Source organism: Ornithodoros turicata, chromosome 7 (genome assembly GCF_037126465.1).
Source record: "Ornithodoros turicata isolate Travis chromosome 7, ASM3712646v1, whole genome shotgun sequence".
In the NCBI taxonomy this organism is placed as follows: domain Eukaryota; kingdom Metazoa; phylum Arthropoda; class Arachnida; order Ixodida; family Argasidae; genus Ornithodoros; species Ornithodoros turicata.
Genome location: NC_088207.1, coordinates 6,370,025 through 6,383,824, shown reverse-complemented (window position 1 = coordinate 6,383,824; position 13,800 = coordinate 6,370,025). Strand labels below are relative to the sequence as shown.

The 13,800-nt window shown below is 49.6% G+C and overlaps 1 protein-coding gene across 1 annotated transcript; it reads left to right on the top strand.

Annotated features, from left to right (window-relative positions):
- Positions 1-8,261: 8,261 nt before the first annotated feature.
- LOC135400405 (uncharacterized) lies at positions 8,262-8,810 on the top strand. The gene has a single exon (XM_064632246.1). It carries the CDS (start codon positions 8,262-8,264, stop codon positions 8,808-8,810), a length of 549 nt encoding a protein of 182 aa, XP_064488316.1.
- The last annotated feature ends 4,990 nt before the right edge of the window (positions 8,811-13,800 follow it).

Here is a 13,800-nt window from a genome sequence, read left to right as displayed (position 1 = left end):
TCATCATTAAAAGCTTGCTTTAGTCATTGGGTGGAGTCATTCCTGCTGGAATGTATTTTGTGTCTGTTCGCGATGGTGTCTAGCCTAGCAAATTAACTCTGACGTCAGTGTCAACTAAAATTTCAGCGTTAGTTTCATGTATCAGTTCTGTTCAGTTCCTTTCCTTCAGTGCACGCAGTGAAATCGATCCTTTCGTGGCACCGCGAGAAGACGGGTGGGGACGCATGTTCTTAAAATTATGCTGGGTCGCAGAGTAGCAGAGTTCGAGAAGCACTGACGTACGGAACATATAAGAACAGCTCGGTACACAACTTGGTTTGTTCATCTTTAGTTGTACAATTATAAAGTATCCAGCACTCACGTCAAAGATCATGCCTCCAAGATTCGACTGTCATTCCTAAGGTTGAATGGAAAGGAAGAAAAAAAATCAATAATATGTGGCATGGATTCTTGGACGTAAACGAAGGAAGAGGTGATGTGATGATATGGGGATGACTGAGCAGAATGCTACCCATTGCTATTGGGGGAAAATGAGAGGATGGGGATGAGGATGATGCTGACGACGCTGACGGGGGACTTAGAGGGAGTCGATCTGGCCGGTAGTTTCCAGGAATTTGATAAAGGGTCGCAAGACGCACATCTGCTTTCGTTTGTCCCATGGTCCCAAAATGAGTCTGAGGTCAAGGGGTCGGCTGTCAATCCGGGCAAAGTCGTTTCGCTGTGACGCTCACAAGTGACGCTCCCACCTGTAAGTGGCACATGCGATGATCACATGGTCCGCAGTCGCTGGCACACCACACTCAGGACAGAGGGGTCTACTGGCACATCCTATGTTGTAACGGTAGTACGGCGTAACGGCAACATTCAGCCGTAAGCGATGTAGGAGGGACTTAATGACGCGCGGTAAAGATGTCGGAAAGTGGCACGAGAATGTTGGGTCCACAATTCCCAGTATCGTATTGACAGGGACATCCAGACCCCATTGTTCGACGGATGAGGAGGCAGCCTAAGGGGCAGCCCAAGTTGGGGCCGTCTGTCCCCACTGGGGAGTACAATCGGGGCACACTTGCGCTGGTGGTGAGTGGCTGCTGCCGCAGCGTCGGCAACGTGCTTGCCAGAGATTCCGCAATGACCCGGAATCCATTGAAAAGCGATGGTGTAGTCGCGTGCAGTTATGGACTTCAGTAGGCGTAGAATATTTATCACAAGTGTGGCCACTGAGCCGCAGAGACCTTTGGTTTTCAGGCTTGGAAGAGCTGACTTGGAGTGCGTACAGAATACCCGTCGCCGTGGGTCGCAGGTGGCGGCATATTCTAAAAACGGAAGGACTCCGTATAGCTCGGCTGAGGTCGAAGAGGTGCGATGGGATAAAAGACAGCCCCGGGTGAGCGGTATCGAGGGTATCACAAAAGATGAGGATGATGAAGTTTTCGTTGAAGAGCCATCCGTGAAGAACGTGCAGAACCTGTCGTATGCGGTGCCGATGAAATGCATAGTCGCTATAGTACGAGGTGGGGGTACCTCCTTTTGTTGTCCGTGCCGCGGGGCTGATCACGAATTTCGGAACGGGGGATTGAAATTACACTATACATCCGTCTATCAGCGTGCTACGCCTTGCCCGAAGTTTACGGATAACCGGATGATGTCGATGGTGTGCAATCAGGCGGAGATACTGGCGTACAATTTCTGTGTTTCGGAGAACTTCAAAATGAATGTCGCGGGCTTGCGCAACCACTAGCCTTGTCTCGGCCCCGCGGGGGACACCGAGGCATACCCGTAGGCTACCTGCCAGCATAGCGCGGATCCTCTGTGCTAAGGTGCTGAGGAGATCGTGAAGCACAGGCAGACTGTAGGCGACTGTAGCCCGCATCAAGGCGTTATGCAGCATCAGAAGGTCCTTCTCATCCTGTCCCCACCTCATTCCAGCGAAGTGTCGGATGACAGCGGTCCAGCGCTGAAATTTCTTCTCCATGCCATCGATGTGATGTTTCTAAGAGAGGTTAGTGGTTAGAGTTACGCCGATGAATTTGTGATGCTGGACATTTATAAGTGGCCTGTCCCCAATGTGCAGACGTCATCGCTGCATGGATTTGCAGGAGAAGGCGAGTGCCGTACTTTTCTCCGCTGATATTTCTATCCCTGCTCGGAACAGGTAAGTGTGAATGTCGTCCAATGGAGCCTGGAGGCGTAATGTTCGCAGGGCGAAATGTACCAGTGGACCAGACGTATATGTCGTCGGTGTATAGGGACAAGTTGACGTTCCTTCGGATGCAACCCTTGATGTCCGCCATTACAACATTAAATAAGAGCGGGCTCAGGACGCTTCCTTGCGGAACACCCTGAGGGACCAGGAACAAATCGGTGTCGCCGCGAAGACGGATCGTTGTTGGAGAAAGTCCCTAATCCAACGTAGTGTACGAAGCGAGAGGCCGGCTTGGTACAGATCATGCAAGATGGATGCGTGACTGACAGTGTCATACGCCCTTTTGACATCAGGAAAAACGGCGACGGAAACCTTCCTGCGCTGTTTACCTACTTGCGCAGCTGTGACGAGATCAATTGTGTCATTCAGTCCATTGAGTTACGGTATTGGCGAAAGCCGCTCGGCTCCTGGGGAAAGAATCCATGGCTGTCAAGCCACCACTCCAGTCTCCGTAGGACCACTCGTTGCATAACTTTGCCCAAACAACTGCTGAGGGTAACCGTGCGAAATGAAGACAGCTGAGACGGATGCTTTCCTGGTTTCAAGAGCGGCACCACCTGGCCTACTTTCCACTGTAAAGGTACCTGTCCGCTTCTCCACGAATGCGAACACTGCCTTGGGGGACAGAGTGCAAATTCATCCCGTTAGTATGACAACCCGCTTATCCGACTATGACTGAGATTTTTGTCACAAGTAGGGTCAGACACAGGTATTATCTTCTCGTTATTCTGACCACGTCACATGACCAGCAGAGTAGCCCCCGTGAGACGCTACCCACGTACCTCAGGCAGAGGGTGACAATTGAAATAGGGCGCCAAGGTTTGGGATGACTCCTGATGTTGTTGACCTTGGAATTAATCATAGCGCTTTTCGGACAGCCAAAGCACTGTAGTGCTTAAAACAGCAGTGACCACGAGACCAGGTCACACTGTGCTGTTGCTGGTGTTGTGTACCTAAGAATGGCTGGAACGAAGCGGCCTCTGAGGTCAGCGGATTGTGCGTTTCTCGTTGGTATGACAATTCGCTTTATGACCAAAATCTGCGGAAACTGTGGTGGTCATATTAACGAGCGTTCACTGTACTCTACTTGGTAGTACAGTTTAAGGTGTTGACGTTGACGAAAAAAATAATAATAGGGAGACAATTTGAGGTGGTTTGCCCGTCTGTGCAAGTGTTCATGCATTCAACATGACGCAATATGTTTATTTTGCTTCTGTGTGTATATTTCAAGTAAATATCGAAACCAACAACGCAATAAAGGATACATGATCTTTTTCTGGCTTTGCTGACAGGGTAACATGCGGGTTCACTGTGGAAAGTAAAGTAATTGCGTAAAGGAAACGGAATTTACTCCTCGTCTTTATGCCATGAGCACGAAACAACCCCAGTGTATCAAGCTGCTCAGTATCGGAACACACTGCACAAACGTCCATTTCTTTCGGTCTTCGCGTCACTCCTGGAAAACTTGATCGCGACAGCAAGCTGAGGTTGCGAAGACAACAACCACAGATAAAACACTAGAGACATGTGGACATCAATGAACTTGGAAACTTCTCAACACGCTTGAAACTAACTGTTGCGAGGCTGGAACAGACAAATACAAGCCTACAAGCATCGCGAACAAACGACGTGTTTCTATTCATGTTGTTTGCTCTGCGTGAAACGCTTTGACGCTTTGGCTTCGGCCACTGCGACTTCGATTGGACCTGGATTGGATCTGTAGCCTACTATAATCCGCAACGAGCACACTGGGTCACCTAATGGCCGGTCTGCAGTGTTTCACGCCACCAAGAAGCTGAAATACATGATATGATGGCGACTTTCCCTGTTAAGTTTCTTCATCCAGACCACCTCTCCGTAGTTTGTATTGTATTTTGTTTGCCAGAATTCCTGTATACCGTCGGTCGTCTCTTTCTGTCCAGAGGGTGTTGTTTAGAGCCACTTTCGCTAAGTGTTCACGTTCCTCCGTGAATAGCTGCGGATTATCTCCGGACGTCCGTGTATGGATGAGCATTGTGGGCACGCGGAACACTATAGCGTTTATCTCCATTGGGGGACGCTAGGAACATGGATTGGGGCCAACCTTGCCATCCGAGGGAAACTTGACCCTGCGAGCCCTATCATGTATTTGTTTACATTTCTCTTTGAGCCACTAATGGGTTTTTGGATTTGTAACATTGTTTATTTGTGAATATTATTTATTTCCGCGAACTCTTTTTTGTAATGTGCTGGCCTTGGCATCGAATCATTTTAGATACTTTCTGTAACGGAACAATCCTGGGGCTGAAAAGTGAGAAATTTGCATGTTTAATTTTGTTTGTGTCCTTTGTGGGCGGCGCCCATAGTTTACACAAAAAGTCCCGTCATCCAGAGGTCTTTTGATCTGACCCTATTCGCGGTTCGTCGTAGGGACCCGTCTTGCTGTGCAAATTGTACATAGATGTAATAAACTTCTTCCTCCGCGATCTGGACTGTCTCGACTCTCCCCGCGGCCAGCGGCTCTTGACTCGCGTCGTCCCAACACCACCTTTCACGACAGCTCTTTTCCATGGGACCCGAGGAAGGAGGTGACTTTGCCCCACCTGTATTTATATTTGTATTTATTGATATTGTATATTTGCATTTCATTTGTATAATTTATATGTGTACTCACTCCCTGGGGACATCATGCGACTCTCCCCATTATGTCACCCTGTATGGTATCAAATGATCATAGCGATGGAGTCATAGTTCTTCCAGGATGGGGGTTATACAAGGTGTCCCAGAGAACGTGTCATTGAATTATAATAAAAAAAACAACTACGCCACATGCAATCATGCGGTCAACGGCATTTCTTGTTACTAGGTCTTTTCACCTCTTGATGTGAATGCCAGGTAACGGAAGTTTTATTATGTAAATTTTTGCGAACCGAACTCGGAAATTTGCAAGCAATGGTAACTTTTTTTTTACCCCGCCAATGTGAAGACTGTGCCGAATTTCCGCAAATTCGTGATAATTAACGGGGATATTGAGGAGCTACACCACTGGAAAAACTAGCCGAACCTGTGCGTTTCGGGGCAACAAGAGCATAGCGCTTCATGGTTTTTTGTGCGCAATCATTGTCAGTCCGACGAAAGGAGGTTCCAAACCCAGCCCACAAAGTGATAGTAAAAAAGAAAGTGACAGTTGCTGAAATTGGGAAAGTGAAGGCATGATCCCAGCGGAAGCGGGATGCGATAAGCCATGCCTGTTTTATCTCTTTTTACTATCCCTCTGTGGGTGGGGCTTGCCACCTACTTTCGTCGGACTGGCAACGATTGCGCTCAAAAGGTCCTCAAGCGCTATGCTCATGGTGCCCCGAAAAGCATGATGTACGGCTATTTTTTTTCGGATGGGATAGTTCCTCAATATCCCTATCAATTATTAATTGCGTAAATTAATTAAATTTGAATTAGCGTAAATTTGCGTAAATTCGGCGCGCTCTTCACATTGGTAGTGTAAAAAAAGTGCCGCTTACTATGCAAACTTCCGAGTTCGATCGGTACGCAAAAATCTACATAATAAAACCTACATTGCTTGACATTCACATTAGGACAGGGGCGGATTTAAGGGGGGGAGCGACATACGGTTGAGTTCCCTATGTAAGAACCCTATCACCTGGATGATGCTGCGCCGCAAAGCACGGAATTTCCTTAAGATCGCCCCCCCCCCCCCCATGACAGACCCTTAAATCCGCCCCTGCAGTAGGAGTTGGCAAAAAGCTAGTAAGGATACCGTTAACCGCATGATTCTAGGTGGCGTAGTTTTTTAAAATTACGATTATAATTCAATGACAGGCTGTTTTAGACGCCCTGTATATGTGGCAGAGCTTGGCTACCTCCAAAGCGAGTCACTCTAGCTCATAAAAGTGTGTAGACACAGGCAAGCTTGTCGTCTATGTGTTTTGCCCCGCTCAGCTTTGCTGTCCTGTAACTCCGTTTTTTATTCTTCTTTTTTTTTCTTAAAAGTGTTCAACTCCGAAGTCGGGAGTCGTGACGTGTGAGAGTCATCGTATACGTGGTTATTTCCAGCGGTCCGCATCGAGAAGGGAGTCGCTGGGAGTGCTGGGACTCGACTCTCGAGCGCCTCTGGTTTTTGAAATATTGGAATTTTAGAACGGATGTTGTACCTACCATCAGGATAACGTCACGTGACCCGCGTCGTTGTATTTTCGACCACCAAGAGTCGACTTGCGAGTAGCTCGAGTTTAATAAACGAACACAGTCAGAAATCATAAGAAGTGGTGTCTGTGAGTGTATATCCTAGCGTTAGAAGTAATGGAGACTGCTCACATGTGCCTCCTTAACAACCGATAGCCAACTTATATGCGATCACCAACGTCACTCGATGTCCTGGATCTTTCCTGGTGCCCAGCAGACAAAATTCGCTACATGTCGTGCGCTACCGATGTCGATACCCGAGGTAATGACCACTTTCCCATCTATATTTGGCACGAAAGGCTGCCTCTGTCACCAACTACTGGACTGATCCCTTTCACGAATCGGGCACTCTTTCGTGCTGGCCTCCGAACATCTGTGCACACCAGCATGTCCTCAGAGGCTCTCCGCCGGCGTACCGCCGGATGAAAGCTAAAGTAACACAAGAAGTTAAGAAAGAGGACCGGAAGCGTTGGCGTAGGATTTGTCACCACCTTTCACCATTTGATCACGCCACAAAGATCTGAAGGACAATTGGAGCTCTGAAGGATGCGCCACCTGAAAAGGGTCCTCTCGTCGCATTGGCTATCGTTAAGGGCGTAGACGAAACCACGCTCGCGACAGATTTCTCCGCCGTCCTAACGACACCAGCGGCTGCGTCAAGGCCTGCAGTACACCACAGTTTCGTCCAGAGCCTGCAGACAGACATCCACCAAGTGTGGCCCCGTCCACCGACGGTTATGGACCGCGAGTTTACTATCATTGAGCTGCAGACTGCGTTGAAACTTGTGAATGTGCGATCGCCCCCAGGACCTGATAAAATCACTTACGCAGCACTGCGAAACCTTGCCGAGCCGTCACTCCTAGCTCTGCTTTATGTTTATAATTCGTCTTGGCGACAGGAATCCGTACCATCTACTTGGAAGGAGGCTTTAGTTGTTCCAAACCTGAAACTAGGCAAACCCCCAAATGCCCTATCCTACTTTCGCCCCGTGAGCCTGACAAGCTGTCTGGGCAAACTGATGCTGAGAATGGTTTTGCATGGTGGCTCGAAAAACAAGGAGCGTTTCCTCAGGAAATGGCTGGATTTCGGCATGGCATTTACATGGCAGTCGTCAATTCCTCTGGCTTCTCGGAACTGCCCGCTCCGCCTGTTTCCTGGGCCAGCTTCGAAAGCTCCGCCGCCTCTGCCGGTAGCACCGTTCTGTCGCTTGTGGCACGTCACAAGGTCGACCACGCCCATTTGTTCCGGCGGAACTTCGACGAGAAGTCTTCTCGAGCTATCATTCATTATCCCATCCTGGCATACGCGCGACTCAAGAACCCATTTCCCGGCGCTACGTCTGGCCCTTCATGAACAAGGACATCAAGCGCTGGGTTCAAGCCTGCATTCCGTGTCAGCGGACCAAGGTTAACAGGCACACCCGCCTTCATCCTTCTCAGTTTCCCGCGCCAGACAGCCGCTTCGCTCATATCCACATCGACTTGGTGGGACCACTCCCAATATCATCCGGCTATCGTTACATCTTCACCATCATTGACCGCTTCACCCGTTGACCTGAGGTTGTACCGGTACCCGACGCCACTGCATCCACAGTTGCAGCCGCCCTCGTGAACACCTGGGTGTCGTGCTTCGGCGTACCCTCTATCATACGTCAGACCGAGGTCCCCAGTTCGAGTCCGCCTTCTTCTCTAGACTCGTCAACACAGTGGAGCTGCAAGCGGATTCGAACGATTGCCTACCACCCGGCGTCAAACGGCCTCGTTGAGCGCTTCCACCGACAGCTCAAGGTTGCCCTCCGTGCTGCTCCTGGAACACCCTGGCCAGAAGTCGATCAAACCGCTCGCGCTCCTTGGGATCCGTTCCACCTTCGAAGCTGACATGGGCTGCGCCGTCGCCGAGATGGTATACGGCACGTCCCTACGCCTCCCCGGAGATCTCATATGCCCGTTGCCAGGCAGCACTGCTCTCTCACCAGCTGACTACGTTTCGCGGCTCCGCCGAACTATGGCCGCCCTTCGTCCAGCAACATCTCGGCCCTCGCGTGTGCCCTTGGCCTTCCAGCATCCCGACCTTGCCTCTTGCACGCACGTCTTTGTGCGCTGTGACGCTGTACGGAATCCCCTGCAACCGCCCTACACAGGCCCTCACTTCGTGCTGCGCCGTTCACCCAACTTTTACACCATTCAGCTGAACGGCCCCGAGGGCACTGTTGCCTTGGAACGGCTTAAGCCGGCATACGTCGACGCTGTACCACCGTTGCCACCCTCCTCCTCTGTGGAGCTGCTCCACGACTCACCCTCCACGGCACCCTGTCCGCTCACTATTCCAACTACTCTTCCCCCACCGTCTCCCCGACTCAGACCGCCCCGGCAAGTCACTTGGGCTCAAAAGCTTGTTTCCATTCGCCAGCTTCCAGCGCTTGGCTAAGGGGGAGGCCCAGCGGCGGCATTGCCAGGGCCATCACATCAAGGCGCGAATAATAAATAGCCTTGCATCAGTCACCCCGAGCTCTCGCTCTGACCTGGCAATTCCACCACCATGTTGTTGACTGGCCTCGTTAGTGTTCAGTAGTACTACACGTCCACTGTATGGCACGTTGAAGCGAAACCTGTAGATGAACGACGTGATGGGTCGAGGAAGCGCTGACGGCATATAAAAACGGAGATCTGGGTCCACCTTGCGCAGGAACGACGTAGAAGGGACACTTCTGCGCCAGCGTTCACTGAACAGACGTCTCATAAGAGTACCAATTGCTTGCTTCGGGTCCGCTTGGGTGAATCACGTAGGGTGCGCCGGTGCGCCACTTGCCACATGAGCATGTCTCGCAAGTAGGTCGACAGTCTCATTCCCAGGGACGCCACAATGACCTGGGATCCAGTGCAAGGTGATGTTATGTGTCTGTGTGACAGCACACGAATACTCCCTGAGGACGTCACACAGCAGTGGAGCGAGGGAGCTCGAGCCCATGGTGCACTGCAGAGCTTGGAGGGCGGTTTTGGAGTCACTGTGTATGGTTCAGTGAATGGGTGGTTGACGCGACACAATGCAGGAAAGCGACATAATAATGGAATGCAGCTCTAACGCAGCAGCCGACGTCGGGCGCGACAGCCTAGCGCTTCGTTCAATCGACAGCTCAGGGTTTACGAATGCACAGCTAGAGGTAGAGCCGGTCTGTGTCGATGAGCCATCAGTAGAGATTTTAATTCTGCGTTCACCGCGATGAAGCAGGCTCAGAGAGAGTTGGCGAATTGTTGTAGCCGATTTTCTGGAAGTCAAGCCAGGGACATTGACATGCACAGGTGGTGCCTCAAGGGCCCACGGTGGGACTGCGGTAGAACCAGTTTTCTATGCTTTGGAATGACGCTGCGGTGAGAACAGCTTGGCAGCATCCAGATGCTGGTCGCCGAAGAATGTCGCGCACTAATGTGTGACTGTAGTGGCGAGTGGAGAGCCTCATTAGTGGCCATCAGACTGTGCCGTCCGCATAAAGACCAGCGAAGGCTCCTTGGCTTCAGCCATGACAGAGGCAGTTGGTGTTGATTTGTGGACACCAAGGCACTGTTTCATGCTCTTTGCAAGGACGGTTTCCAACACTTGTTCAGACGAAGGACAAAGGTTATGCAACCCTGGAAGATGGTACATCAACATTTGTCGTATGAGGGACCGGTGTCGACCAAGCAATGCCCTTGTAGAAAGCCCCCAGCGTCACCACAGAGGTATCGCAGGACACTCAGCCGAGACTCAGCTCTACCTCTCAGACAGCGAACCTCCGCTCCAGGACAGACAGCGGACAAGAACCACACCAAGAAACTTATGGTATGTAACACGCCGCACGACATTCCCACCTATATGAAGCTGAAAGTTCAAATGACGGCGACTAAAACGCAAAAAAAAAAAAAACAGTCTTCTCATGAGAGAGGTCCATGCCTCTGTTTTCTAGGAAAGCAGCAATAACATCAAGGGCACACTGTAAGTGGCGCTATAGCGCTGGCCACTGCTTGCCGGGTGTCCATATGCATATATCGTCAGCATACAAGCTGATGTTGACGCCATTGTGGCAAGAGAGCTGGAAGAGCAGCCATCACGACATTGAAGAGGAGTGGGCTGAAGACCCCGCCCTGTGGGACAGCTGCTGTTGTGCTGTGATGAGATGTTTCACTATCGGAAATCATGCCAAAGACAGTTCTACCGCGTAGATAGTTGGCTATCCACCTGAGAGCTCGCCCAGTAACGCTCAGGAAGAAAAGCTCATGGAGTATATGGACGTGGCTTGTAGTGTCATAGGCTCGCTTAATATCAAGGAATGCCGCCACGGTTAGTAGACCTTCCGATCTAGAATGTTCAACGTGGTTTACCACATTCAAGACACAATCCATTGTACAACGAGCTCTCAGAAACCTGCCTGCGCCGGGTGTAGGAGCGTCCAGGACTCCAGAAACCAGTCAAGGCGGTCCAATATTAGCCTTTCCATTACCTTGCCGAAGCAGCTTGTGAGCTAATAGGACGAAATGAAGCCCGCTCCCTTGGCGACCTCCTTGGCTTCAAAACTGGGATAACTCGAGCCGCTTTCTATACGTCAGGCACGACACCAGTTCTCCAGGAGTCATTATTGAAGCACAGCAGTTTTTCAAGCGACGCATCCCCTAAGGAGGCTATGGCCTGATACGTAATCCCGTCGGCCTCAGGTGAGGATCCTTTCCTAGAGTGGGAGGTTGCCGACTGCAACTCGTTGATGGTAAACTCCAGGTGCATGACAGGGTCACAAGCCATGCAGCCGAAATCAACACCACTAAGAGCATCAACAACCGATTGCTTGTTGAAGAGGCACAAGATGGCCGCGTGAGGAGACAGCAGAACTCTTCACCAGCTGTAATTTCTGAGATCCTCAAATGAAGCGCGAGAGCCCTGAAGGGAGCCTCTTGCTCAACGGGGCAACTAAGTGTCTTAACAATCTGCCACATTCTTCCGGTAGGTGTATTGGGGGAAAGCGTGGAACAGAATGACTTCCAGCTTTTGCGACCCAGGCACTGGAGGTGTTTTCGGATGACGCTAAAAAGCCTACATACTTCCTGGTAATCCTGTTGACTTCCAGGGCGACGCAACCGGCGCTCTGCTCGGCGTCGTATTGTCCTTAGGCGTTCAAACTCGACATCAACATTTGAATTCGTTGCTGGGATGGGGACCTGCTTGATTGCGGTAGGCATGCTGGACGGCAGAGCACAGTTAATATCGTCCAGACTTGTCCCAGAGCGAAATAAATATTCAGTTGTCGTGTTAAAAACCTTCAAGTTAGTAACTTTCTTGGTCTTACGAGGGCCTCGCAGCCCAGAGTGGCAGACAAGCAGCGGCATGTGGTCACTCCCCATGGTGTCCATATCTACTACCCAGTGAACCTCCCGGGCCAACGAAGGAGAACAAAAGGTGACATCAATACAGCTGGAGTACAAGGCGCCACGAAAAAAAGTCGGAGAGCCATCATTTAAAATGATGGCGTCAAAATCATCCAAGCATTGCTGTAACAGCCGGCCCCGTTATTCATCGTGCGAGCTTCCCCATGCAATACCATGGGCGTTGAAATCACCACACACGATGAAATGATTATGGAGAAGCCGAAAAAAAAAATCCGTGAACAGGTGATCTTCAATGCGGACAGACGGATCTATGTATACACTAGCAACAGTCATGCGTCTAGCGCGCAGACGCACGCTGCATACGACATATTGAAAATCATACGTACTACGTAATATAAGTCTGATCACTCACTGTGTGTAGACAAAGCATATGCCTCACTGTGCGACGCACTCGCGGACCACAGGGAGCCACCTCACATCTTCTATTTTCTCAGAAAAGATAACACATGACACTGCTGTTTTCCATGAGAGGTCGCGACATATACTCCCTTCCTCATCACGACACGTTCGGAATCTGTATCTCTTTGAGTTCCTCCTAAGTTTCTAAAATGAAACATCTAATTAGTAGTATGCAAAATATCACGGTCATATGAGGCACGGCCACGTCATGTGCAATCGGCATGGTGTAGGGGAATGGGGATCACTCTGGCTTACACTTCGCAAAATAAACTTGGAGAATAAACTACTCGAAATAAATCACGAAAAAATCCACGGTGTAAACATAAAGCCGTAAAAATCAACTTCTGCGATACAAACGTTTCAGATTCGAACTTTCAAAATAAATCGTCTCTGATTGGTCGACAGGCACGGCAGCCTCAGAGCAGCGAAGGCTTTTGGCTCACGCGTCTCAAAATAGTTCCCCGCAGGGTGCGGCTTTTTGCGGTGGGCTGGGAACGAGAGTACCGAGTCTGGACGAAGCGTTTACTGTATTCTCCGCCGGATCAGGATTCTGTTGACACTGCAGTTAATGATTTGTTCTGCTGCTCGCCTGTCAAATTTGAGTATGTCGAACTCTGAATTCGTGTGGTGTCACCAAATGAGTTCCCGGTGTTGGTACCAGCCGTCCCAGCTATGGTGGACCCCTTATGAAAAATAAAGGCTAGGTTCTATAGAAGTTATATAGAAAACTGTGGATAGGGTGGTTTAAAAGTCCATTGGAGGTATATACAACTTTTATCTACTTTTAATGTAGTTCCTTTCAATAAATGGCCCCCACTTCGTATAGAAAGTGGATGGAGAAAATTGACAGAAATTGTAAACAGGGTAGGTGCAATAGCTAAAGGAATTATATACAGCCTCTATCTAATCCTGATCCATTTCTAATGTATATTTGGAGACCAGTTTCCATAGAAACTAGACAGGACAATAGACAACACGTCGTAAGCAATATGAAGAGTCTCGTCTCATTTAGATACAGCTTAGACCTTCGATAACTTGTTGCTACGCATGCTTTGCACCTAGCCGATGCATGTATCTCGATAACCAGGATCGTTCTATTAATTTCACCCCTACACCAGAAAAATGCTTTCCCACTCCAAATCACTAAAAAAAAAGAAGATCAATAAATAAACACAAATAGGAGGGAAATACTTGCACACGCTCAAACCTGTGACGTGTTTGCAAAGAAGCAGATACTAATACAACATGCAACGAAATGGCTTGGCCATATGGGGAGCCGTCTGCGCTTGAGATGCGACCGCAGGGGTGAGGGCGGCACGCATAGATTGTTATTTTGGGAGCAAATAACAGCCACAAAAAAATATTTCATCCGACTGGTTTATATATTACTGCATTGAAGACTGTGTTTCTTATTTAAATTACTCTGGAACTGAACCAACAGAATCTCTACAACAAAATAATGTGGTGCTGCACGTTGCGCGTGTGTGGAGCGCCGTATTCTACAATTCGCTGCCACGATCTATGCCTTACACATGGTTCAAACGTGGCAAATACAGTTGAGATAGGTACAAAACTGCTACTTCAGAACTGGTTTACCCATTTTGTAC